Below are 26,413 nucleotides of genomic sequence, written 5' to 3' on the forward strand. Positions count from 1 at the left end.
CCCCCAGGATGTGTCTGAAGCCCCTCTCTGGTGCTCTGGGTGTTTTGGTGCTGCTTTGATTCTGTTTTTTGCCCGTTGCCCCCCAGGTGTTGTACAAGGAGGAGCTGGGGACAGGAACCCCCACCCCTGTCACCCCCGAGATTGAGAGGGTCAAACGCAATCAAGAACACATTAGCTCGGTACCTTGGCATTCCAAAGCCAAAATAAATCCCCTTTAATTGATTTTAAAATAATCTTCCCCCCAAAATAATTGATTGACACAAGAACATCCCATTCCTTGTTTTCTGCCATTTTTTCCTCTGGAATCCCTGATTGATTTTGATTAGTCCCATCACTAATGAGTTTAGATCCCTTCCCTTCTTTCTCCTGCCATATTTTTTAAGATCTGCTTTTCCTTTCATTAATCACTTCAATCCTTGATTATTTTTGATTTCCACTGATTTTTCCATGTCTAAAATCCAAACTATTCCTTGCCTTACTGAAATCTGTGATCCCTGAGCCTGCTGTGATGGGGTTGGGATGGGAAATGAGCTGGGATTGGTGCCTGCATTGCTCCTGCCTTGGGTTTGAGCCTTTTCCTTTGGGTTTGAGCTTTTCCTTTGGGTTTGAGCTTTTCCTTTGGGTTTGAGCCTTTTCCTTTGGGTTTGAGCCTTTTCCTTTGGGTTTGAGCCTTTTCCTTTGGGTTTGAGCCTTTTCCTTTGGGTTTGAGCCATCTCCTTTGGGTTTGAGCCTTTTCCTTTGGGTTTGAGCCTTCTCCTTTGGGTTTGAGCCTTTTCCTTTGGGTTTGAGCCTTCTCCTTTGGGTTTGGTGCCTTTTCCTTTGGGAAATGTGGCCGGGATTCATTGGAAGTGTTCTGGGGCAGTTGGAATGTAAGGAAAGGTGAGGAAAGTGCCACTCAAACCAGGAGTGCACTTGAAATTGTTTGTATGTAATTCACCATATATTTTTAAATATATAAAATATGCAATTATATATTAATATATATTAATTGTTTAATATGCCTTTTATATATGATATATAATTATTTACAGTAGATAATACAGAATATTATTTATACATCAATATATATTTTTCCCCAATGTCCCACCTAAATCCAGCCTCCTTCAGCCTCAGTCCTAGCAGAGTTTTAAATGAGTTTTTATCCCCAGGGATTTTCCCCCCAGGATGTGTCTGAAGCCCCTCTCTGGTGCTCTGGGTGTTTTGGTGCTGCTTTGATTCTGTTTTTTGCCCGTTGCCCCCCAGGTGTTGTACAAGGAGGAGCTGGGGACAGGAACCCCCACCCCTGTCACCCCCGAGATTGAGAGGGTCAAACGCAATCAAGAACACATTAGCTCGGTACCTTGGCATTCCAAAGCCAAAATAAATCCCCTTTAATCGATTTTAAAATAATCTTCATCCCAAAATAATTGATTGACTCAAGAGCATCCCATTCCTTGTGTTCTGCCATTTTTTCCTCTGGAATCCCTGATTGATTTTGATTAGTCCCATCACTAATGAGTTTAGATCCCTTCTTCCCTTCTTTCTCCTGCCATATTTTTTATGATCTGCTTTTCCTTTTATTAATCACTTCAATCCTTGATTATTTTTGATTTCCCCTGGTTTTGCCATGTCTAAAATCCAAACTATTCCTTGCCGTACTCAAATTTGTGGCTGTGACCGGGTTGGGATGGAAAATGGGCTGGGATTGGTGCCTGCATTGCTCCTGTTTTGGGTTTGAGCCTTTTCCTTTAGGTTTGAGCTTTTCCTTTGGGTTTGAGCCTTTTCCTTTGGGTTTGAGCCTTTTCCTTTGGGTTTGAGCCTTTTCCTTTGGGTTTGAGCCTTCTCCTTTGTGTTTGAGCCTTTTCCTTTGGGTTTGGAGCCTTTTCCTTTGGGTTTGGAGCCTTTTCCTTTGGGTTTGGAGCCTTTTCCTTTGGGTTTGAGCCTTTTCCTTTGGGTTTGGAGGCTTTTTCTTTGGGTTTGGTGCCTTTTCCTTTGGGAAATGTGGCCGGGATTCATTGGAAGTGTTCTGGGGCAGTTGGAATGTAAGGAAAGGTGAGGAAAGTGCCACTCAAACCAGGAGTGCACTTGAAATTGTTTGTATGTAATTCACCATATATTTTTAAATATATAAAATATGCAATTATATATTAATATATATTAATTGTTTAATATGCCTTTTATATATGATATATAATTATTTACAGTAGATAATACAGAATATTATTTTTATATCAATATATATTTTTTCCCCAATGTCCCACCTAAATCCAGCCTCTTTCAGCCTCAGTCCTAGCAGAGTTTTAAATGAGTTTTTTATCCCCAGGGATTTTTCCCCCCAGGATGTGTCTGAAGCCCCTCTCTGGTGCTCTGGGTGTTTTGGTGCTGCTTTGATTCTGTTTTTTGCCCGTTGCCCCCCAGGTGTTGTACAAGGAGGAGCTGGGGACAGGAACCCCCACCCCTGTCACCCCCGAGATTGAGAGGGTGAAACGCAATCAAGAACACATTAGCTCGGTACCTTGGCATTCCAAAAGCCAAAAAAATCCCCTTTAATCAATTTTACAAGACTTATTAATCAACAAACAATATTCTTGTTTTCTTATAATTGACTTACCCAAAAAATAATATCCTGGTTGCTCTCAGAATTTTTTTCCTTCATAATTATTACTTACATTGTTCTTATTCTCCTGATTTTTATTTACATCATTTTAGTAATTAAATCTCACCTTTTGGAGTGTGATTGCTTTTTTATTAACTCTTGAAAACCCACCCTGTTTTCATTATTTAGTCTCAAGAATCTTTTTTTTTTAACTCTTAAAACCCACACTGTTTCCTTTTTTTAGCCCCAACCATCCTTGTTTTTTTAACTCATAAAAACCCACCTCCTTTCCTTATTTCATCCCCACAATTCTTTTTTTTTAACTCATAAAAACCCACCCTGTTTTCCTTACTTAGTCCCCACAATTCTTTTTTTAACTCTTAAAACCCCACCTCCTTTCCTTAGTTAGCCCCAACAATTTATTTTTTTGTAACTCTTATAAACCCCACCTGTTTTCCTTATGCAATCCCCGTTCAGTTCTGTTCTGTGGAGTGAATTTTCCCGATTTTCCTGATTTTCCCCTGGAGAACTGAAGCTGCCTGGGTGGGATGTGCTGGGCTGGGAGAGGATCCAGAGCCGCTTTCTTTGGGGTGGTTTGGTGCTTTCACAGCTCCTCCTGGCCGGTTTTGCCTCCAGGCGTGAGCAGCGCTGCTGTTTGGAGCGGGATTCCAGCTTTCCTCCCTCCCATCCCGAATCTGTGTCCCGGTTCTCCCGCAGGTTCTGTACCGGGAGGAGCTGGGCTCGGGCACCCCCATCCCGGTCACTCCCGAGCTGGAGCGGGTCCGGCGCAACCAGGAGCACCTCAGCTCGGTACCGTGGGAGCAGGAGTTCTGCCTTTGGCTGCGCTCCCTAACCTCCCTGAAATACACAGCTCCTCTCCTCCTTCTGCTTAATCCACTCACAAATGCATCCTCACAAACACCACAAACACATCCACACAAACACCACAAACACATCCACACAAACACCACAAACACATCCACACAAACACCACAAACACATCCACACACACACACATCCTCACAAACACCACAAACACATCCACAAAAACGCATCCTCACAAATGCATCCACACAAACACCACAAACACATCCCCACAAACACATCCCCACAAACTCATCCACACAAACACATCCTCACAAACTCATCCACACAAACACATCCACACAAACACATCCTCAGAAACTCATCCACACAAACACATCCCCACACACACATCCACTCAAACATCACAAACACATCCCCACAAACACATCCACACAAACACATCCTCACAAACACCACAAACTCATCCACACAAACACATCCACACAAACACCCCAAACTCATCCACACAAACACATCCCCACAAACACATCCACAAAAACACATCCACACAAATACATCCTCATAAACACCATAAACACATCCCCACAAACACCACAAACACGTCCTCATAATCAATCCTCTCTCAATCACTGTGTTACTGACCTCCCACTTCTTCACCGATGGAATTAATTGCAAATATTTACATTGTTCAGATTTATTTACAACTATTTCTGTTATTCTTAACATTTTTAACTGTTTTGTTCCCTGTTCTACCTTCCCTTTATATGTTTTATTTTATATCTAAAATTCTTGGTGCGTTGTTCTAACCGTGGAAGAGGGAGGGTGTGAGTTCTCAGGAGGTGCAGTGGGGGTTGAACAGCTCCTGTTCCACAGGAAAGTTTGGATTTGAGGAATGCTGATGGCTTTGGATGGTTTCTTGTTGTGCAGGTGTTGTACAAAGAGAGCGTGGGGACAGGGACCCCCACTCCTGTCACCCCCGAGATGGAGAGGGTCAAACGCAACCAGGAGATTTGCAGCTCGGTACTTTGCCAAGAGCAAAACTTCCCTTTAACTCTTTAAACCCAGAGTTGAAACCTTTTAACTCTTTCCAAGCCCTTTTTAACCGTTTGGAGAAGGATTTGTCCCAAAATAACGCAGCTCAGAGCAGGGCTCGCTCCTCACCCGTGGCTTTCTCCGGTTGGAATGTTAACTCGGGTCAGTTGATCTTGGTTTTAAGAGTGGTTTTAATGTCCTGTTCTAATCTAAACCCTCTCAAACTCCTCTCCTTTTCTCTGCAGTGCTGCCATTTCTTTTAAAGCAGTTAATTGGGTTTTGTGCCGTGCTCGGCCCCTCCAGGGGGACTTTGTGCTCTTTGGTACTCACCCCATTTATCAGCAGCGGGTCAAGCCAGGCTGCCAAACTGCTCCTCTACTAAACCAGTGCCCAGGACCTGCTCTAAACCCACCTGCAGACTAAATCCCAGGGCCGAGGAAGGCGTGGGGAGAGCTGTCACTGACTGTGCCTTTCTCGGGCTCCTCTTCCTCCCGCAGGTGTTGTACAAGGAGAACATAGGGAAAGCCACCCCCACGCCCGTCACTCCCGAGATGGAGAGAGTCAAACGCAACCAGGAGATCATTAGCTCGGTACTTGCAGCAGCAAAAGTCCCTAAAAACCCAAGTGGAGTGTTTAACCTGGCTGGAGCCTCAGCAGCCTGTGCTTATTAACCCCTGGAATGCCTTGGCCCCGAGCTCACACACAAACTGCACCGGCTGCTCTTTAACGCTGCCCCAGGCAGGGTTTTACTAGGAAAAAAAAAATTCCTTTTTGGGATGGATGGTGTTGTCCTGATTGAATTTTTAAAATCCTTTCTTACTCCCCTTGTGCTTTGCCATCATTCCTGCATCCCAGATTAATTAATGGCAAAGCTCCAACTCCTCCTCCTGTGGCCCAGCCCTAACTCGGTGGGACGGCTCCAAAGCTCTTTGTTCTGCTTTTTTGGGTTTTGTTTTGTTTTTCTTTTCCTTTTCAATGACTTTTGGGTACTCCCTTGTATCCTGTAGGTTTTGTACAAGGAAAATGTGGGGAAGGTGACCCCGACCCCCATCACCCCCGAGATGGAGAGAGTCAAACGCAATCAAGAGATCATTAGCTCGGTACCTCCCCAGAAATTTCTGCTTTCCTTTCTGCTTCAACTTAATCAAGTAACTGCCTAACTCCCACTCGGAACTGGTTTTAATTTAAAAAGAAATGTATTTCTTTTTTTCTGCACATTAATTGCTCCTTCTAAACCCAAATTACTTTGGTGTTAATGGTGTGATCCAGAATTTTAGGCCTTTTTTACAACTTGGTTTGTGAATTTGTGGGTTCTATCCAGACCATCTCAGGAGTTCGGATCCCTTGATGGGGACCAGGGAATGTTTGGGTTGGAAGGGACACAGAGCTCATTTCATTCCCTTACCTCCCACTAGCCCAGGTTTTCCAGGGATATTCAGGCTTCTCTTGTGTTCAGTGTTTCACCTTTCATTGGATTTACAGGTGGATTTGACCTCAGGGAAAAAAAACACCCATCCCTGACATCATTACTGGGGCAGTGTGGCAACAAAACTTCCACCTCACTCCTAAAAAGATCAGGAATTGCTTCAAGCATAGATAAAAATAAGCAGATAAAGCATTTCTTACACAGCTTTTTAGAGCCAGAGGCACTTCCTGAGCCTCTGGAGGCCCTGGATAGAGCCCTTAACCCCAAATCCCAGTTCTCCCCTCCCTGTTCCTCACTAAACCTTTGAGTTTTGACATCTGGTAACAAAGTAATAATGAGTGTTGAGCCGCGGTGCTTGGGGGCTGTTGTAGAGCCCGGCTCGCTGTTTGTCCCGCAGGTGTTGTACAGAGAGAGCGTGGGGCAGGCCACCCCCACGCCCGTCACTCCCGAGATGGAGCGAGTCCGACGCAACCAGGAGCAGATTAGCTCGGTATTCCCGCAGGAAAACCCTGCCCCGACCTCCCACTGCCGTGCTTAACACCCCAGGGTGGCCAAGAGCTCTTCTGAATAACCTCACCCTGCCTGGTTTTATTTAACCCTCTAATTTTTTCTTTCTAAAGTCACCTCTTAAGTACTGAAATTCTAAAGGATCTTTTTTTGTCGTTTAACTTGTTAATACGATTTTTCCTTAATTTTTGGGTTTTTTTCCCCTTTCCTAACGGCTGGTGTTGAGTGCAAACCCAGTAACACCCGAGGTGTGGAGTTCTGCCCTGTGACTGAGTTCCTCTGTGGTCTCTAGGTTGCATACAGGGAAGGTTTAGGGAAGGCCACTCCCAGCCCGGTCACTCCGGAGATGGAGAGAGTCAAGCGGAACCAAGAACAAATCAGCTCGGTACTGAAAGCACAGCCAAGCACCTTGTGTCAAAAATAACCAGCCTCAGCCAAACTCCACCTAATTCAGCCTTATTTTCCCAGTCTTCCTTAGTTTTGCCTATTTTCCCTTTGATGTTTTAAATTTTTTTGTTTTACCTTTTGCCAATAACGTTTCAGCTGCTTTGTTTCCCGAGATCTTTTCCACTCTGCAGGGCTGAGTTTGCTTGAACATTAACCCCAGTCCCAGGAAAAGCTGGAATTCTTCCAGCCCGAGCTGTGTTTGTGCCCTGCAGGTGCTGTACAAGGAGCACATGGCCAAGGGAACTCCGACCCCGCTGACGCCGGAGATGGAGAGAGCCAAACGCAACCAGGAGAACATCAGCTCGGTGGGTGACACACAGGAAAGGAACACTTCATGCCTGAAACCCTCACTCAGACAGGAAGGGTTTGGAAGGATATGGAATTCTTTAAAACTTTCTGGTGCAATCAAGTGTTTCTCCAATGAATTGGGTTCTCTTGGGGGTTTTTAAACAGTTACATTTCAAATTACTGCCATAATACTCTGTGACGTATAAAATTATGGTTCTTCAGTAAGAGTTGCTTATTAAAAAATTTATAAAAATCTGGGACTGGCCCTTCTTTGGCAGCCTGGTGCTCCAGAGGTGACTCCTGTGCTCCTCCTCCCCGGCAGGTTCTTTACTCGGACAGTTTCCGCAAGCAAGTCCAAGGAAAAGCCGCCTACGTCCTGGACACGCCGGAGATGCGGCGCGTGCGGGAGACCCAGAAACACATCTCCACTGTAAGAGCTCTGCCAGAGGTGGCTCCCCCTGGGAAGGGATTCATCCAAAAATAACCCTGCCTGGCAGCAAGGATGATGTGTCCTACCAGGTTTGGGTACCCAAGGCTTTCATGCCAAAGCAAGTCTGGGATTAGGATTGGGACAGGCAAAGCTGAGGAAATGTCCCCGAGGGAAGCAGGAATCACAATCCTTTGGAATTGCAGGTGAAGTACCACGAGGACTTTGAGAAGAGCAAAGGGAGCTTCACACCCGTGGTGACCGACCCCATCACGGAGCGCGTGAAGAAGAACATGCAGGACTTCAGTGACATCAGCTACAGGGGCATCCAGAGGAGGGTGGTGGAGATGGAGCGGAAGCGCGTGGACCAGGACCAGGAGAACCTCACAGGTCAGGAGTCCTGGGCACATCTGCTACAGGAGGGGTTTCATTTAAGCTCAGCCACATCAATTCCAATCATCCTTACTTGGGGATGGTCTCATTCCAAATCCTTTTTGGAAATATTCTCTGCCAACAGCTGTAAATGACCTGTGACCTGCTGTCCCCACCTTGATAATGTCACGCTGCATTTATGGGTCTTCTATTTTCAACTCCTTCTCTATCTATTAGAGAAATACTGTGCTGTAGATCGTAAAAAAACCTGATCTGTGCTGCAGAATTAAGAAGCACTAAATTATAGAAGAAGGGTGAATTCTCAAAGAATTCCAGACTGGTTTGGGGTGCAGGGACATTAAAGCCCATCCAGTCCCACCCTGCCATGAGCAGGACACCTTCCCCTATCCCAGGGTGCTCCAAGCCCCCTCCAGCCCGGCCTTGGCCACTCCCAGGGCTGGGGAGGACACACCTCCTGTCCTGCTGTCCTGCCAGGCTGTGCTGCCCAGCCTCTCCTCAGGAAATGTCCTTTCTCCTGCAGGGCTCAAGGTGTGGAGAACCAACCCCGGCTCCGTCTTCGACTACGACCCCGCCGAGGACAACATCCAGTCCCGGAGCCTGCACATGATCTCAGGTGTGTCCCAGGGGCTGCACAGGGGGAAAATGGGATTTGGACTCCTGCAAGGGTGGGCTCTGGGTGCCAAACAGAGCTGAGAGACCACGAGGGACACAGGACAGGGGAGAAACTGGCTGTAGCTGCTCCTCACAAGTGTAACTAATGGTCAAAAAATACATTATTAATTTTCCTATCATAAAAGGATCCAACAGAGGGAGGAGGAGGAGGATTGTTTATATGATCCACAGCTGCCATGATACAACCTGTGCTTCCTTTTGGAATTACTGAACAGGCTCTTCTCAGTGACCTTTTTGTTTTAACTCCTGTCTGAGAGGAAAAATACCTGGATAGTAGAAAATCATGGGGGTGGCCCAGTGCTGTGTCAGGAAGAAAATCACAGGATAATTAGAATAAAAATTTTGGGAGCAGCCAGGACTAAGGGGAAAGAGTCTGGAGAAAGGATAAAATACTGAGAATATTGAAGACTCAGCATGGAATACTTAAAAAAGCACTGGGAGATCCCACTATGGAACTATAAAACTACACTGGGATCATGGAAAAGTTGAGCTTGGCAGGGCTGGGTTCTATGAGGTCTCAGCTCTAGGGTTGGGAACTCTGAAAGACCGGGGGTTGGTGACACTGAGAGCCCCAGAGCTGCTAATTCTGAGCCCCAAGCTGGTGGCTCTGAGAGCCCTGGGGTTGGTGGCTCTGAGAGCCCCAAGGGTGGTGCCTCTGAGCCCTGGGGTTGGTGGCTCTGAGAGCCCCAGAGCTGCTAATTCTGAGTCCCAGGCTGGTGGCTCTGAGAGCCCTGGGGTTGGTGGCTCTGAGAGCCCTGGGTTTGGTGGCTCTGAGCCCCCCCAGGGTGGTGCCAGTCCCTGCTGTGCCCCCAGTCCAGGCGCAGCGCCGCAGCCGGGAGCACTCGCGCTCTGCCAGCGCCCTGAGCATCAGCGGCGCGGCCGACGAGAAATCCGAGCCCTCGGAGGGCACCGACCAGCGCCTGTCCTACTACAGCAACGGGGGCTTCTTCACCACCACAGCCACAGGTACAGCCCCCCGTGGGGACACACAGGCTCCCCCCTGCCCCTGGCAGTGTGGGCAGCAACCCCCACAGCCAGGGACAAACACGGCTCCAAAATGATGAGCTGTGCACAAGCAACAGCCTTAACTGACCTTAACCCACCCCGTGGCACATCCCTGATCTTTATCCCAACCAGCTCCATCACAATCCCATAATCCCCACACAGTGATCTTTATACAGATCAGCTCCATGACAATCTCATAATCCCACACAATGATCTTTATCCCAACCAGCTCCATGACAATCCCATAATAACCCCACACAATGATCTTTATCCCAACCAGCTCCATGACAATCCCATAATAACCCCACACAATGATCTTTATCCCAACCAGCTCCATGACAATCCCATAATAACCCCACACAATGATCTTTATCCCAACCAGCTCCATGACAATCCCATAATAAATAACCCCACACAATGCTCTCTATCCCAACCAGCTCCATGACAATCCCATAATAACCCCACACAATGATCTTTATCCTGACCAGCTCCATCACAATCCCATAATAACCCTCACACAATGATGTCTATCCCGACCAGCTCCATCACAATCCCATAATAACCCCACACAATGATCTTTATCCCAAGCACCTCCATCACAATCCCATAATACCCCATCCAAAGATCTTTCTCCATCCCATAATAACCCACCCTCTCTCTGCAGTGGGCTACAAGCAGGTCAAGACCATTGAGCTGCCACAGCAACGCTCGTCCTCAGTGGCCACCCAGCAAACCACGGTGTCCTCGGTGCCTTCCCACCCCTCCACTGCTGGGGTGAGTAACCCTGGGCACCTGGAGGGGTCACAGCCACTAATTAATAATTAATTGACACTCATTAACAGTGTTAATGCAAGACTGAGTTGGTGACATTCCAGTCTGTGGGGCTGAAGCTCTGTATGAAACCAGGTGTGACAGGGACTTAAGGGGGACAGAGCCTCCCCTGTGCCTGGAAAGCTGGAATGAGCACCTGGAAAGCTGGAATGGGCTCTTCCTACTCAGCCCTTGAAGACTGAGGGGATGGAGGAAGTGCTCATCCAGAGATTGCCTCGGGAGTAAAGGACATGGGAATGGCATCACCCCCAAAAACTGCTGGGAGGCAACAACTTCAAAGTGACACTTGGAGCTGATGGTGCCCAAGGCCACCATGGGGACACTGCTCAGGCTCAGTGTCACCATTGCCCCCCCGGGGCTGTGGCACTCAGGTACCCAAGGGGCTCAGGGAGGGAGGAGAATCCACAGCCAGATTTGAAGGAGCATCCAAACCCTGCTGTGACACCAATCCCAGCCCCTGGGGTTTGACCATGTCCCTTGGTGTCCCTGAAGACATTCTGTCCCCTGTAAGGCTCTGACCATGTCCCTCATGTCCCCTGTAAGGCTCTGACCATGTCCCCTGTGTCCCTGCAGAAGACGTTCCGGGCCATGTACGACTACACGGCGGCGGACGCGGACGAGGTGTCCTTCAAGGACGGGGACACCATTGTCAACGTGCAGGCCATCGACGAGGGCTGGATGTACGGCACCGTGCAGAGAACCGGCAAGACCGGCATGCTGCCCGCCAACTACGTGGAGGCCGTGTGAGCCCGGCCTGCCCCGGGCTGGGACAGCTCCTGGGGGCTGGGACAGCTCCCCTGGGGGCTGGGACACCGCCCCAAGCCCTCCTGGCCCCCTCAGCCACAACAGAAATAACCACAGAGCAAAAGCCACCTGGAATATTTCACACAATGTTTCCAGAAGTGCCTCTAAGCACATCCTGCCCTTCTCCCAATGCCAAACAGCCCAAACATTTCATCACATACTAAAGACATTACACAACATCTCCAACATCCCATTGCTAAAGACTAACACACACATTTATAGGATTCATTCTCCCACAGAGAATTTTTCTGGGCTGTTCTAAAATGTTTAAATCTCTTCATTTGGTTTTCCATTTAAGCTTTGTATTTCAACCCAATTTATTCGGGGAGGGAAAAGCAACCAACCTCTCCTGCTTGCTGAGCTCTCATGAATGTGTTCTCCTGCAACCATTCTGGGGGCAAAAGCTGTGATTTCTTGTAAATTAGTGAAGAATAAAGCTGAGGTTTCTGCACTATGGATGGATGGATGGATGCTGTGTGCTGGGAAAGGGAATTCACCCCACAAACCACTGAGGAAGGGGAGGACCCAGATCTGGGGTTGTTCCACACATGAACATCAGGTTTTGCTTCATCATTTTTTACAACATCAGTTTTACTGCAGCACCTGGTATCAGTCACTCCCCAGGAAAGAAGGGAATAAAAATCCCTGGATATTGTGTCTCCCATAGACTAAAGCCAAGTTATAGCATCACCCCTGAGGAATTCAGAGTCAGAGGGAATTCCCAACAGGGGCAGCCTGGAAGGGAAATGTCCTTCCCCAAGGCTGGCTCCAGGACTGCCAGCACTGGGAATTGGGATCAAAACCCTTTCCCTGGGACAGGAACAACCTTACCTGGAAAGCTGCACTCTCCTAAGGAGACAGATCTGGAACCAAACAACTGCTCAGGAAAGCAAGAAAATCCCCAGAGCTTCCCCTTGCAGCTCCAGGCTGTTTGTCCCATCCCTTTTCTCCATGGGACACACACAGGGCAAAAAATATTGAGAGTTTTGCAGCCCAGATCCCACCCTGTCCTCCAGGACCTGCTCCCACCTTACACCAGCACTGGTGACATTCCAAGGTCCCTCCCAGCCTTGGGAATCCAAACCTGAGGGGAAGCTGGAGAGAGAACCAGCCCAGAAGGCACCAAAGCACGAGGCCACGACCAAGTCTGGGAACTATCAGCTCTTTTATTTGCCCATGTAAAAGTGGAAAACCACCTGCAGCAGTTCCTCCACAAACACCCATCTGGATAGCTACAGTACAATATATACAGATCAGAACCCCAAAGGGAAAACCTGGGAGCTCTGGCTGAAGGTCTCCAAGCAGCAGCAATGCAGTCCATGCAATTAAAACTCCATAAATTATTACCCAACATCTGCTGTGAGTCTGTACACAATTTACAAAGAGCTCTTGTCCAATTCATCACTTCCTCACGGAGAGCCTGCCCCCCAGGAGAGCTGCAGCCAGCAAAGGCCAGGGGGCAAAGCCTGGGGGGCTCTGCAGGCTCTCTCCTGTACAAGCACATTTCCTCTGAGCTGGAGTCGTACAAAAATACATGGAAAAAATAGATCCAGTACAAATCCCAGGCTCCTGCTGGAAGGAATTAAGCCCAGCTTACCTCACACGTGCTGCCAGAGCTCCCGAGGGAGCAGCTGGGGCAGGAGGGGGGCAGAGCTGGAGCTGCAGCTCTCAGCCCACTCTCAGCAAGAGTTTGCAGCAGTAAGAACACTTTGGATTTGAAAAAAATAATTTAATTACTCTGTTGGTTTGGTTTTTCACAGTCTCTGCTATTGCACAGCTTTGTCAGGTTTTCTTTCACGGCCCGAAAGAAAGATGCATAGCAATCCCCCAGGAACAGCCCTGCCAGGGAGGAAACAGGCCCACGGGTCTGGGAGGGCAGGAACCAGCAGAAAATAAAGGCAAAAAAAGGCAAAAAGGAGCAAAAAAAAAAAATTGGCAAAAAAAAAAAAAGGCAAAAAAAGAGGAAAAAGAAGAAAAAATAAGAGAAGTGGGGAAAAAAGGGAAAAAAAGAAGGGGAGGAAAAAGGAAGGGGGAGGGAAAAAAGAAGAAGGGGGAGGGAAAAAAAGGAAAAAAAAAAAAGGAGAAAAAAAGGGAAAAAAAGAAGAAAAAAAGGAAAAAAAGATAATAAATGTATGAAGATGTTAACAAAATATGCTGTAGCCCGAGAAGCAGCCTGAAGGAGTCAGTGAGCAGTGAGGAGCACAGGGGGGCAGTGCTGGAGCAGCCTCCTCCCCTGAGCGGGGGCAGCTACTCGGGGCCCTGCTGGGGAGGGCAGGGCCAGCGGGCCTGCAGGCTCCTGCTGATGCACGAGGCCATCCCCAGCAGCTTCTCCTGCATCTCACAGAGCTGCCTGCCTGAGTAGCTGTGCAGATCCTCAGAGCCCAGCTGGGCTGCCAGAGCCTGCACCTGGCCCAGGAGATCCACGGGGGGCTGCTCGCTGCTGCTGCTGCTGCCTGTGTCCACCAAATCTGAAAGGAGGGAAAGGAGACAAGTGCAGGGAAATCTGAGCAGAACTGCAGCTGGTTTTGTACAGAATCACATCTCAGAGCAGCCTGCCATGGATTTATTCCAGGGGGACATTCCCAGAAAGGCCCTGCACCCTGCCCTTCCTCAGGGTTTGATCACCACTGGAAGAATTAAACTAAACCCCAAATAAAAAGGAAAGGATGAAGTGTTCCCAGCAGGAGGGGATCAAAACCAGACAGCAGAACCCTCCAAATCCAAAGCAAAAAGCCACCAGCAGGTACCTGCTGCAAGTTTCTCCTCCTCTGCACTCAGAGATTTCTCTTCCACATCATTTCCAGCCTTCTCAGCATCTTCAAGCACTGAGCTTTCCTCCAACACTCGAGATTTCACCTAGCATTTTTGGGGGAGAGAAAACATTTTCAGATTGAAAAAAAAATTAATTTAATATGGTAATAAATACATTATAAGTTATAAATATTATAACAAATCCCATCACTTTTCCTGTTAATAATAATAGTTTCACCAAGTGATCTGCAGCTTGAATTCATGGTACTGAGGCAGGCAGGGATTAGGTGTTAAAGTGCTGCTGTTAATGAAGAGACACCACTCCTGCTGCAGGAAATGAGACCAATCTTGGCTTCCTGGCTGCTCCATCTGCACCTCACCTGCTGCTCGTGGTATCCCTTCAGAGCTCTCTTGACATTGGAGACTTTGGGGGAGCGGATGGGGAGAGTTTTGATCTCCAGGGCTGTCAGAGTGCTCAGGTCTCCCACGGTCTTGATGTTCTTGGCTCGGATGAGCTGCCCCAGGCCCCGGGCACTGCAGCAGGGAGGGAAAGTGGTTATTGGGACACAGTCAGGGAATATCCCCAGCTGGAGGGGACCCACAGGATCAGCAATCAGCTCCTGGCCCTGCACAAACTCCCCAACCCTGGGGAGCTTCTCAGTCATCACATAAGCACTTGAAGAATGCCAGAATAGTCAAGTCTCTTCCTCACCCAACCAACCCCAAATCCCTTCAAGAATTCTGGCTACAGTTGTGCTTTGGTGGGCTCAGGAAGAGCTCAGTTCCTCCTGAAATGTCACCTCCAAAAGCAAGAAGCCACTGACCAGATGTTGGATGTGATCTGAGGTAAAATGACATCCACAGGGGCCTTGCAGCCAGCCAAGGCAGGGTACACGAACTCCGAGAGGCACGGCAGGGACTCCTTGGCCATCTCTGTGATCTGGGAGAACACAGGCCAAGCATTAAATTAACTGTCACCCACTGAATACAGGGAAAAAAATAGAAGAGAAACATGAACCAAAGCACTTCTTACTAAACACTTCTTTGAGCTCTTAAATTTAAGGGTACGAGATCCTGGGGACAGAAATCCTTTGGTTGGAGTGGTAATGTGCTGGATAGAAAAAGAGGAAAAAAATATCTCAGGGTGGTAGGAATTTAGTCAATGGTAGGAATTCAGTTAACAGCAGGAATTCAGTTAATAGTGAGACTTTAGCCCCTGAAACCTCAGAGTAACAGAATGACTCAGGCTAAGGCAGTTTTGCTTCTTACACTTCTGCTCCTCAGCCCTTACAACTGTGTGTAAGTGACTACAAACATGCTCTAAAGCCATGCTATTTATGATAAATACACAAATACTTGGGACACAGAATACTGCACCAGGATTTACCCTGACCTGCATGTTAGAGAGGATTTTAAGACTTCTGGAGGAGGGTGAGGAATGGGATCTGATGACAGGACTCCTCCTGTCGATGTCGTCTGCCAGGCCCTCCTGGAAAATGGGGTTTGCAAAAGAGACTCGACGGATCTGAGGAGGAGAGAAGGAGGTTTAGAGTGGGAACTCAAGCCAGCACAGCTTGGGGAAGCCACCCTGAGGAGACAAAAGATCAGTTTGGAACCACTGAAGTTCTGGAGCGACCCAGGGAATGTTTCAGGCAGGCACTGTGAGGATTCCCTGAGGAACCTGTGTGTACAACCCTGAGCATGCTGCTCCTGGTTGTGCAGGGATCCAGGGTGCTCTGCTTCAAAATAAAACCCCTCACAACACAAATCCCCCAGTGCTGGCACATTCCAACCCCAAACCTCACCATTTCTCTAACTATTCACAACACAAAGCAGTAACTCAACAGATTAGGAATGATTTGAGTTCCTCATGCCAGCTTTGCACCCAGCAGCACACCATTCCCACGGAGTACCTTGTTGGCAGGTGACAGGGAATCATCCTCCTGGCTCCTCTTGACCCCTCTCTTGAGGATGCTGGTGGATGGGGAGGCTGAGGGGGACCACGTGCAGCGGGCCTGGAGGCTGGTGGGGCTTTCAGCCACCTGCACTGAGGGATCCCCTCCCACCTTCAGAGGGGAATCCACACTCTGATCTGCCAAGGCCACGTTCTCAGGCACTTTTATTTCAGTTTCCACCAATTCCTCCTTCATCTCTTGATCTGGAACAACACAGGTTTCTCCAGCAGAGTTCTCAGCTTCTCCTTTATCCTCCTGATCTCCTTCTAGCTCCTTCATCTCCTTCTCCTCAGGTTTGCTGTCAACACTCAGCTCCTCAGGCACCTCCTCTAGCTGTCCATTTTCCTTGATTTCTTCCTTTTCTGCAGCTGCTGGTTCTTCCCCTTGGTCCTCTGAGTCCAGGCAGCTCTCCCTGGGCTCTTCAGGAACACTCTCAGGCAGAACCTGCTCTGTCTGCTCCTTCTGCTCAGCAGGTTCCTTCATTTCCTCCATGGACTCAGTGGTTTCAGCTCCTGAACCCTCTGGATCCACTGGACTCTCCTCCTCCAGCCCCACAGTGCTTCCCTGCAGGTTTTCCACATCCATTTCCTGCCTGTCCAAGCTGAAGGTGCTGGGCTCCTTGGGAGGGTGCACTGGAGTGCTCATTCCACAGGGAGCCAGGGCCAAGCTCTCCTCCAAATCTGAGTGACCAGAAACATTCTGGACTGGGGTCTGGTCTGGGGTCTGGTCTGGGGTGCTCTCAGGCTCCTCCAGCTCAGTTTTCTCCTTTTTGGACTCAGTGAGCTTTGATTCAGTCACCTGCTGCTTTGGCTTTTTGAAGCAGCAATCACAGCTCTTGATTTTTTTCACCCTTTTGCTTCTCTTGTTCTGACACTCAGGGCTTTGCAAAGAGGAGGGCTCAGCAGCGCCTGGAGCATTTGCACAGTCCCCTGTGCTGCTTTGCTTCTCCTCTGCTGCTCTCCCATCCTGCTCAGGCACACAGGGGCTGCCCAGTGACTCCATGGATGCATCACCCTTGCTTGGCTCCACGCTGGTGTCCTGCAGAGCACCTGGGTCCTCAGAGCTGCCAGAGCCCACAGCTTCTCCAGCAGCTGCAGGGATTTCCTGCTTTTCCAGGTCACCTGGCTCAGCTGGCACTGCAGCACCTGTGCCAACCTCAGGCTCACCTTTACTGGCCTCCAGTGGACTCTTAGTTTCACTTCCCTGAGCAGGTCCCTCAAGGCTCTGGCTCCCTGCCTGTCCCTCTTTCAATTTCCCTTCCAGAGAATTGCTTCTACTCCTCGTTTTCATGGGTTTTTTCTTCTTTGTGCTCTCCTCCTTGCCCTCAGAGCTGTCAGTCTCAGAGTTTTCTATGCTGGACAGCAACCCTTGGGAAGATCTCCTGGTGTGGTACCGTGGGCGTTCCACCTTCTGCCCCGCTGTGCTGAGGCTGCCCTGACCTTCCCCCTCTGCCCTGGGGGCATCCTCTGCCCTCCTGCCAGCCCTGCTGCCCTCCTCCTCCAGGCCCCTGAGAGCAGGGGACTCCTTGGAGCTCCAGTCCTCTGCCACTCTCTCAGGCTGGCTGCTCTCTTTTGTGTTCTCTGTCGTTTTCCCTGGAGTTCCTTTCTGCTTTTGGGATCCATCACCTTTCCCCTGGGACAGTTTCTTCTGCCCAGCTTTCTCCTCCTCTTTCCTCCTGTCTCTCTTTGGGAGCCCATCCTCCTTCTCCTGGCTGCCCGAGGAGCTCTCCACAGCCTCGGGGCGTCTCCTGGCGGAACGCCGCAGCTGCTTCTGCTGTGGCACCTGGCTGTCATCCCCTGGGGCCTGCTCAGAGCAGCTGCTGCTCTCTGGGGGGGTGTTCTCCTTCGAGTCCATGTCCAGCCCCTGGGCCTTGTCCATCTCTGCGATGGCATCCTCGGCTTTCTGGATGTCTGCTTCCGTGGAGAGCAGAGCCTGGGAGTGGCTGAGCAGGATGTGCTCCACGTCCTCCACAGCAGAGCCCAGCTCAGCACTGCTCTCCAGGCTCTCAGGGGCCAGGGGCTCCTCTGTCCTGCTCTGCAGCTTGCCTTTGCTGCCCTGCAGCTCCATCCTGCTCTGCCGGCGCGTCACCCTGCGGGCCACCGCAGCCCCCGCCGCGGGCTCGGCCTTTGGAGGATTTTTCTCTTCCTCTCCAGATTTCTGTGCTCGAGCACCAGCCTTGCTGTCACTGCTGCTCTCCTGTGGGGCTGCCTCGGGAGGAGGCCCAGGCAGCTCTGGCACAGAGCTCAGTGGGGCTGGGCTGAAGGGTCTGCTCTCTGCAGCCCCGAATTTCTCCAGGGTGATGAAGGACTGGCGCCGGCTCGCGGGCTGGGGGGTGCCAGAGATGATGTCACTGGAGGCTGAGCTGTTGGTGACATCTGAGGTGTCCTCCTTCCCTGCTGAGGCCTCCTGGGGAGCTGCTTCCACAGAACTTGTCTCCAGCCCCTCTCCAATGGATGTTTCCTCTGGGATCATCTCAGCCGAGGTCTCCTTTGTGGCCTCCCCCTCGCTGGAACAGGCTGGGCTCTCCTCTGAGTGACATTCTTCACTCCCCACGTTCTCCTCCTGTCCCAAAAATATCAACAGCAAAAGGTTTGTCCTAGGAATCAAATGGAACAGTTCTACTTATCCTATGCATGTAATACAACACTCAACTGCAGCTCTTGTGCCATAGGAAACAACGCACCCACAAGGTTTTTCTAACCACCAAATGATTTATTATCTGTGTTTTGATAGTTATAAAAGACACTTTTGAAACCATTTAATCCCAAAACAAGTAACTCCAAAAATGCTTGAAGTTTTGCTGTATTTCACCTGGTCTGATTGGCACTACAGTCAGCACAGCAGCTGCTCAGGCAAGTCCTCCCCAAAAGGAATTCAGGATTTACAACCTTTACCCCAATAAAATGCTGTGGCAGCACAGGCACGTGGGTGATCAGAAACTGCTCCCATGAATCCTCCCATTCTGACACCAAATACCCAGTGATTTGGCCTAAACGATATTCTAATTAATCCCAAAGGAACAAATGCTATAAAGCAGAACACGGCACTGCAGTGGTGTGAATTTTCTCTCACTTGGTGCTGAGAATGGAAATCAAATCACAAAACCTCTCATGTTTGGTAGGAACTCTGACTTTAGTCACCATCAGACAATGGGGAATTACCTGAGGTTGCTCTGCAGTGTCTTCTCTGGCATTTTCTACTGAAGGTGGCATTTCCCTAGAAGAGAATGACTGCAGTCAGTGCTGCTGCCAAAGGAGAGCCCTCAGTGACCACAGCTGGGCACTTCTACTCACAAAGAATCCTCCTGGCTCTGGCTGTACTGGGAAAACGAAGTGGTGTCCTGGGAAGCATCCAAGTTGTTGTACATGGCAGGAATGTCAGCCCTGGAACAACACCAGGAATGGGAGTCAGACTCCTCTCTGGAATTTATTATCTCCTCATTTCAAGGCCATTATTTTCAGCTGCATGAAATCTTTATTTTTGGGGAATAAAAGCTGTGATTGGGATCCCCCTCAGCAAAGAATTCACCACAGCCCAGAGGAGTTCCTGCCTCAAGTCCTGCTTACACTGCTTCTGCACAGAAAACACTCCAATATTACCTTCTCACATCAAAAGAGATCATTCTCAAGATTCTTCTGCAATCAAGATGAGTCTTGGGAATATCCTAATTCCTGACCTGCTGCTGACTCAAGAAATCCCTTCCTCAGCTTCTTTTACCCAATCCTTTCATTTCCATGATTTCTGAAAAATGACATCTTTCATTTCACACTGCATGTCAGCCCCCAAGTAAAAACCTGAACTCCAAATTCCCAAACCCCAAACAAGACCAGAGAGAGTGTATTTGATCAGAAGAGGAAATGCCATTGCAAGAATAATTTGGTTGCTTTAAAACAGCAAAGCAAGGAACTCTCTTAGCTTTAAACTTCAGAACTTGTATGGAAGAACAAGCCTCAATGAGCCATGGTGGTGTGAGAAACAGGAACTGAAGTGAAGCTCAGCTGCTCAAGGCATGACATTTCCCATTAAAACCATAAATGACAGACCTCTTGGACCTAAGCACTTCCTTCTGATGTTCTGTCAATATTCTTGGCTTTGTTTCTGGAGGAATAAACACAAAATCAACAGATTTCTCCTCTTCCAGAAGTGTTTCACTTGTTGTCTTAGGAGATGGAAATTCTAGTTTTAACTGCAGAAAGAGAAAAAACCCCAAATCCTGGGTTAGGAACAAGAGAGGAACTGAAAATCAGGAATTTCTGAAGGACATCTCTGTGAGGGATCTGCCAACCCCAAAGACCAGCAAACCCCAAATCTGTCACAACCTCCACAGAGGGAGGACTGAGGCTCTTTGCTGCCACCCTCCCTCCCCAAACCTCAGCAGAGAATTGTGGCAGGAATATCAACTCTGACTCTGCTGGGCAGCCCAAGTTGGAAAGAAGAACATTTCAGCATGCCCAAAGTGCTGATTTTGTCCTGCAGATCCTGGAGTTGATTCCAGGAGCCCTCTCTGGGAACACTTCACCTTTGCAGGGGTGGCCTGCAGGCTGCTGGACTTGTCTTTGCCATCACTTTTGGCTTCACTCGTCTGTGCCAATATTGAATCTCTTTTCTGTCCCACCTTCAGCTCCATCCCACTGATCTTTGTATCCAGCTGGGAATTCTCCATCTGTTCAGACAAAACCACACTGAATGCACTGTGGGAAGGAACTCCAAGCTCACAAACCCACCCTGTGGTAATTTCTAGAATAAAACCATCCCACACTCACAAATTTCCTCTGAACTATGTAGAAGACGACTTAAAAAATTAATTATTTCAAATAAATTCCTAGAACTCAAAATTTACAATGCAGGAAGTGGTAAAAACCAGCTGAATCTTTTGACAGTGCCAACCCAGCAGAGTTTATCATCCTAAACATGAAACCACTGCAGGTCAAGCAGATTAAAGATCCCAGCTGACCTTTCACTCCCTGCTGAACAATTCCCATGGAATCCCACCACAACATTTACCAGGTCAGAGAAGGGGCCACTGCACTCCTCAGACACCTCAATGCTTTCAAAACCAGGCAGCAGCAGAGGGATTTTCTTTTTGGCTTCGCTTAACACAGACCTGCTCAACCACAAAAAATAAAAAAATCATTTTAGATTGATGGGAGAGGTGCAGAAAAAGAGCAGCAGCTCATAGCAGAACCATCCCCCAGAGTGCCCAGGGAACCAGAGAGGGACAGCACCAGCTGAGAGCTCTCCCTGAGGAGATGGAAATAATTAAAAGCTGGTTCTTACTTGAGTTCCTCGGGGTAGGAGAGAGAGGAGGCCTTGGCAAAGGTGCAGTTCCAGAGCTGGGCGCTCTGCTGGCGGATCTGTTTGCTCCTGTGCTGGAAGCCCAGGCACAGCACGGGGCTGAGCTGCTGCAGCAGCTCACTGTCACAGGAGCCCGGGCAGTGGCACTGCAGGCACTGCAGGATCTCTGCCAGCAGCTTCTCCAGCTCAGGGAGAACAAAACACACAGGTTTAAATGGACATTTTTAACTAAAAGCTGAAATATTCAAATTATAAGTTTATTTTCGACTTTATTTTTACAGCCCGAAATGTCACATCACATAAAACTCCCAGAGCTGAATGCTCCTCCTAGAACTTATATTCTAATTTTTTAAAATTTAAAAAGAATTTTAAAATTAAATCTCTACCCTCCTCCCATTTTTTATTTTATTACAGAAGAAATGGCCTGAAGATCTCTGCTGTTCCACACCCCCCAAGCCCACAGTGGATTCTGGAGCAAATTTACCTTGCTGTTCAGATTGCTGTAGACTCTGGGCACCTCAGGGAGCCTGCCAAAACAAATCCAATTCTTTTCTATTTTGCTGTCCCATTTATCCCAAGCATAAAAACTCAACAGACAAGAAATTCCAGCAGTGCACACTGGTTTTAGTGAGTGACTTGATGGACTCCCTTTGTGAAATGAGCCTCAGTTGGGGATTAAACAATTTCCTGATCATCCTTTAAACTCCATGGACACTGATATGCTGACTTCAGGAGGAATCAATGGAAAAGTCAGTGGTAACCAGTACTAATTTAAAATTAAGGCTTTTCTTATAAATTAACTTCTAGTTGCACTCTAAATGCTCTCCTTAAACACATTTGTATTAAAAAGCTGAAATACTGGCATTAAAGTGTGAAGTACCTCTAAGCAATTCCATAAACTAAACAATTCCATACTAATAAATAAATATATGAATAATATATTCCATGTACAAAAAATCCTTAGGTACAATTAGCCAGAATTACATTTTTTAACTCATTTTCTAAGCCTGTGACTTACAAGCTGAAGAGGTTCCTAAATCTTTATTTGCTTCACTGTCTTCCTTCAAAAATATTTATTCAACTTCACCTTTTTTAGGAATAAATCTTTAAAAAAAAAAAGATGCTCAGAAAATAATCTTTTCTATTTTTATGAATAAATGCAAGGAAAACAATGCTCATGAAAAAAGCATCAAGCAAAGTTTTTCCCAGTATTTCCTTCTGTTTAAAAACTTACAGGATTTCAGTGTACATCAAGAAATTACCATTAATTTCCTAGAAAATTTAATGCAAAAAATTTAATTTTTTCCTAAAAAAAATTATTTATTTCTATCAATAAATATCTTCACTGCAGGGCAAATTACCAGGTGGAAAGTAAACTTTTGAGCCTTGTAGAGATGCAAACAGAGTTACAGTGAAGAAATTAAAATCTGAAATAGGGAGATTTTTAAAACCCTGCAAACCCTGAGCTCCACTGTCATGGACATATTGTATGAAAAATCCTTTTGTTAGGATCTCTTCTCCTGAGAAGCTGAGAGGCCTCAGAAATGAAATGTGAACAAAGATTCTCTGCTGCTGTGGGATGCACCAGGTGCATCTGGGATTGGTCTCGTGTGTCACTGACCTGTTCCATGAAAATTTTTTTCTTTAGGATTTTTTCTTCTTAAATTGCTGAGAGGCCTCAAGAACAAACTGTTAACAATTCTTATCTGCTGCTGTGCAATGCACCAGGTGCATCTGGGATTGGTCTCATTTGGTTGTTTTTAATTAATGGCCAATCACAGTCCAGCTGTCCAGACTGTCTCAGTCACAGACAAACTTTTGTTATTTATTTTTATTTGATTTTTAACTAAGCTTCTGATGAAATCTTTTCTTCTATTCTTTCAGTATAGTTTTAATATAATACACATCATGAAATGATAAACCAAGCCTTCTGAACATGGAGTCAACTTTCTCCTCTTCCCCTGTAAACACTGTCACACATGTGGTTGTTTCTAATCAATGGCCAATCCCAGCCCGGCTGGCTCAGACTCTCTGCTCACTCACAAGATTTTATTATCATTCATTCCTTTCCAGCCTTCTGATGAAATCCTTCCTTCTATTCTTTTAGTATAATTTTGATATATCATAAAATAATCAAACACGTGGTTGTTTCTAATCAATGGCCAATCCCAGCCCAGCTGGCTCAGACTCTCTGCTCACTCACAAGATTTTATTATCATTCCTTTCCTTTCCTTTCCAGCCTTCTGATGAAATCCTTCCTTCTGTTCTTTTAGTATAAATATACCAGATACCATGAAATACTCAATCAGCCTTCTGACACACGGAGCCAAGGTTCTCATCTCTCCCCTCGTGCTGGGAGCCCTGTGACACCCCCCAACTCCATCCCCCCCTCCCACACTGACCTGGTTTTCTCATAGAAGAGTGCCAGGGGTGTGGAGAAGGTGGCCAGGGTGGTGCCCAGCAGGGAGGGCAGGGAGATGTGGCTGACGAGGCCGTGCAGCGCTGCCAGCAGCGCGGGGCCCAGGCCCTGCAGCGCCTCCGCCTGCGCCTCGGCGCCGCTCAGAGCGTGGAAGGAGTTCAGCAGCAGCAGCAGCAGCCTGAACAGAGAGCTCAGCTTGCCAAGGGGCTCCTTCTTCTTCTTAGCCCAGTCCGTGGGGGTCTGGGGAGCTGAGGGGCAAAAATTCCATTAAAAACTGGATTTTTTCCTTAAAAGACAGCTGAACGTTGAGTCTACATGAGAGGAAGAACTCTGATTCCCAAACCAGATCTACATATAAATAGTTTAAAAATTGATTTAGCAACCTAAACACATTTCAATGCATAATTTTATCTGATTTCTACTCTTATTTATATTTTCTGGCTGCTCAGACTCTGCTTTCAAGGATTTAATGCCTACTTGAAAATAAACAACCACTCCTCAGATAGCAGCTGATACACAAATTCTGGAGCAGTGAACAGGAGGGAAGAAGAAATAGATTTTTTATTAGTTTGTTTATTTGGAAGTGAAGTTTACGTTATGTTCTTCCTCATCAACATTTCCCATTAAAGCATTTCATTCCTTCAGCAGCCCAACACTGCATTTCACCACTTTAACAAATTCCCATGGGGCAGGTAAATTTTAATTCCTTTTTTACTGAATTGTGCTTTTTTGGGAATTATTTCTTCAGCTTTAACAGTTTAAGTGGGAATAGGAAACAAACCAAAGAATATTTTACACCCAATGACCCTTTGTCTTCTGTTAAACTCTAATTTTTAACCAACTCTTGAAACCCCACACAGAAACCCCCAAATTGAAGTATTTCCTTACATCTGGTTTTGGGCTGGAATTTAGTGCCATAGGGTGCAAAGTTGATGCAGTCAACCATGACTGACACAAGGTGGGTGAGACCTTCCAGCATGGAAAACACCTGAGGAGGAAACAGAAACAAAAATCAATCAGCAGCAAGAAAAATCAATGAGAAAAACCAGACATCAAAAAAAAAAACCACCCAGACATCAAAAAAAAACCACCCAGCAAAACCAGAAGTCAAGCAGCAAAGCCAAAAATCAAGGCTCAGAAGAGCAACAATGACAGAAAAATCCACCCTTGGTGTTCAGGACAGCAAAGAAACAACTTTAATTACAGGTGGGTGAAGCTGGTCTGCATGATCAGGTGAGGCTGATAAAATCCCATTTTAAAGACACATTTACCCTGAGGATGGGCTTCCCATTCTCATAATGAAGATAAACAGTGTCTAAAGCAGCCTGGGAGAAGGGGTCACATTTGGGATAAATCAATTAAAAATCAATTAAATTGATGAAATAACTCAATTAAAATAATTTGTCGATTTTTCAAATGTATCAATTTATCATTTATCAGTTAGATCATTTATCCACTTTTAGGATCAATCAATAAATGAAGGTTCAAGGCTCACTCTGTGCTCAAAGACAAAGCCTGGTTGTCACAAAAGTCATCCCGGGCACAACAATTAAATTGCCATTAAGAGTCAAAGCACAAATCACAAATAATTTTTAGTGCATAGAAAAAGATGAGCAAAGTTGCTTTTTCACCCTCTCAATCCATCCAAATTTTCCTAAATGAGTCCAAACTTGCTTTAAAAGGAACACTGGCATTGTGAGCTAAAAGAAGCTGCAATGTAACTTTACACCAAACTTTTAAATTGTTTGTTTAGTAATTACTGATTTTTAAAAGTGACATTTATCACTTATTTATGTATTTATCAGGATACAGCAGCATCCAGGGTAGGTAACAGTGATGCAATCCTCTCAATTCCAAGGTTTTTAATTCAATTTTTTTTGTGTTTTTCACAGTATTTTTTCCAAAGTGAACTTTAAGCATGAAGGATTTCTATCCCAAACTAAACATTCATCCCCCTTCCCTTGTGGTGTGAGTTTGGGAATAGGCAATTTAGGCAACAAACCCACAGATTCTTTCAAAAATCTCTCTCTTTTACACAGCTTTAGGAGTAAAAGCCTTTAATTTTAGTGTACAAGGCTGATGTTCCATGTTCTCCTCCCTGTGATATTTATATACACATTTCACCTGGACAAACCCCATTCACCACCATGACACTCATTAACCATTATTATTAATTAGAAGACAAATCTAAAATCTGCTTAACTATGTGAATATTTAACATTTAAACTTATTTTTACTCCCTCATTTCATTTCTCTACCAACTCCTGTCAGCAAAAAGAATTCTTCCAGCTTCAAGTCCCCGCTGCTGCAGAAATCACCCCAGCAGAATTTACACACACGTTCTCAGATCTAATCAGAAAGGATCTGCTGAAGGATCAGTTTTATACTCACTACTGGAGTTTCACCTTCTAGCCCAGCCATTATTTTGGCACACAGCTCCTCACAGCACAGGTTTTCTTCTGCTGTTGCCACCAGAGCAGCACAGCGAGCAAAAGCTCGGTACAGGTCAGACCAGGAGCGCAGCAAGGATTTCAGAGTGGGCTTGGACAGAGGGAGGAAAGGTTGGTAAATATCAACATCAGTGCACAGAGAAAAACTTGCTTGGTGTTTTCTTCTGCTGTCGAAACCTCGGGGGTTCTTTAGGGTTTTAAATTGGAGGGTTAGGATTTTAAAATCCATGTGAACCCCAAACCGAGCTGACTGAGCCCAAAGTCAGCTCTGAGAGTTCAGAGGTTTGATAAATCCCACGTTGTTTTGA

General features: G+C 46.9%; 2 protein-coding genes across 4 annotated transcripts in view; one reads left to right on the top strand and one right to left on the bottom strand.

Moving 5' to 3' along the window:
* The window catches only part of NEB (nebulin), a 103,777-nt gene extending 92,086 nt beyond the window's left edge, over window positions 1-11,691 (top strand). Inside the window, exons 143-156 of the mRNA XM_050976906.1 lie at window positions 87-179; window positions 1,243-1,335; window positions 2,398-2,490; window positions 3,293-3,385; window positions 4,331-4,423; window positions 4,933-5,025; window positions 5,443-5,535; window positions 7,028-7,120; window positions 7,426-7,533; window positions 7,737-7,920; window positions 8,444-8,536; window positions 9,409-9,561; window positions 10,265-10,374; window positions 11,005-11,691. Of these exons, the coding sequence (XP_050832863.1) occupies window positions 87-179; window positions 1,243-1,335; window positions 2,398-2,490; window positions 3,293-3,385; window positions 4,331-4,423; window positions 4,933-5,025; window positions 5,443-5,535; window positions 7,028-7,120; window positions 7,426-7,533; window positions 7,737-7,920; window positions 8,444-8,536; window positions 9,409-9,561; window positions 10,265-10,374; window positions 11,005-11,178 (1,566 nt within the window). The 3' untranslated portion in view covers window positions 11,179-11,691. The remainder of the gene's footprint in view (window positions 1-86; window positions 180-1,242; window positions 1,336-2,397; window positions 2,491-3,292; window positions 3,386-4,330; window positions 4,424-4,932; window positions 5,026-5,442; window positions 5,536-7,027; window positions 7,121-7,425; window positions 7,534-7,736; window positions 7,921-8,443; window positions 8,537-9,408; window positions 9,562-10,264; window positions 10,375-11,004) is intronic.
* A 690-nt stretch (window positions 11,692-12,381) lies between these two features.
* RIF1 (replication timing regulatory factor 1) overlaps window positions 12,382-26,413 on the bottom strand; it is a 30,140-nt gene continuing 16,108 nt past the window's right edge. The window contains exons 19-35 of one of the 3 annotated variants that reach the window (XM_030241773.2): window positions 26,047-26,196; window positions 24,544-24,643; window positions 23,639-23,903; window positions 21,721-21,763; window positions 21,219-21,421; window positions 20,946-21,045; window positions 20,461-20,604; window positions 19,985-20,127; window positions 19,235-19,324; window positions 19,103-19,157; window positions 15,900-18,503; window positions 15,380-15,511; window positions 15,020-15,097; window positions 14,811-14,926; window positions 14,367-14,520; window positions 13,983-14,091; window positions 12,382-13,703 (exon numbers count right to left, since the gene is read on the bottom strand). In XM_030241773.2, the coding sequence (XP_030097633.2) occupies window positions 13,483-13,703; window positions 13,983-14,091; window positions 14,367-14,520; window positions 14,811-14,926; window positions 15,020-15,097; window positions 15,380-15,511; window positions 15,900-18,503; window positions 19,103-19,157; window positions 19,235-19,324; window positions 19,985-20,127; window positions 20,461-20,604; window positions 20,946-21,045; window positions 21,219-21,421; window positions 21,721-21,763; window positions 23,639-23,903; window positions 24,544-24,643; window positions 26,047-26,196 (4,707 nt within the window). In that variant the 3' untranslated portion in view covers window positions 12,382-13,482. The remainder of the gene's footprint in view (window positions 13,704-13,982; window positions 14,092-14,366; window positions 14,521-14,810; window positions 14,927-15,019; window positions 15,098-15,379; window positions 15,512-15,899; window positions 18,504-19,102; window positions 19,158-19,234; window positions 19,325-19,984; window positions 20,128-20,460; window positions 20,605-20,945; window positions 21,046-21,218; window positions 21,422-21,720; window positions 21,764-23,638; window positions 23,904-24,543; window positions 24,644-26,046; window positions 26,197-26,413) is intronic. The other 2 variants (XM_050976866.1, XM_050976867.1) reach the window with 2 other exon arrangements.

The sequence above is a fragment of the Serinus canaria genome, chromosome 7 (genome assembly GCF_022539315.1).
Source record: "Serinus canaria isolate serCan28SL12 chromosome 7, serCan2020, whole genome shotgun sequence".
NCBI lineage: Eukaryota > Metazoa > Chordata > Aves > Passeriformes > Fringillidae > Serinus > Serinus canaria.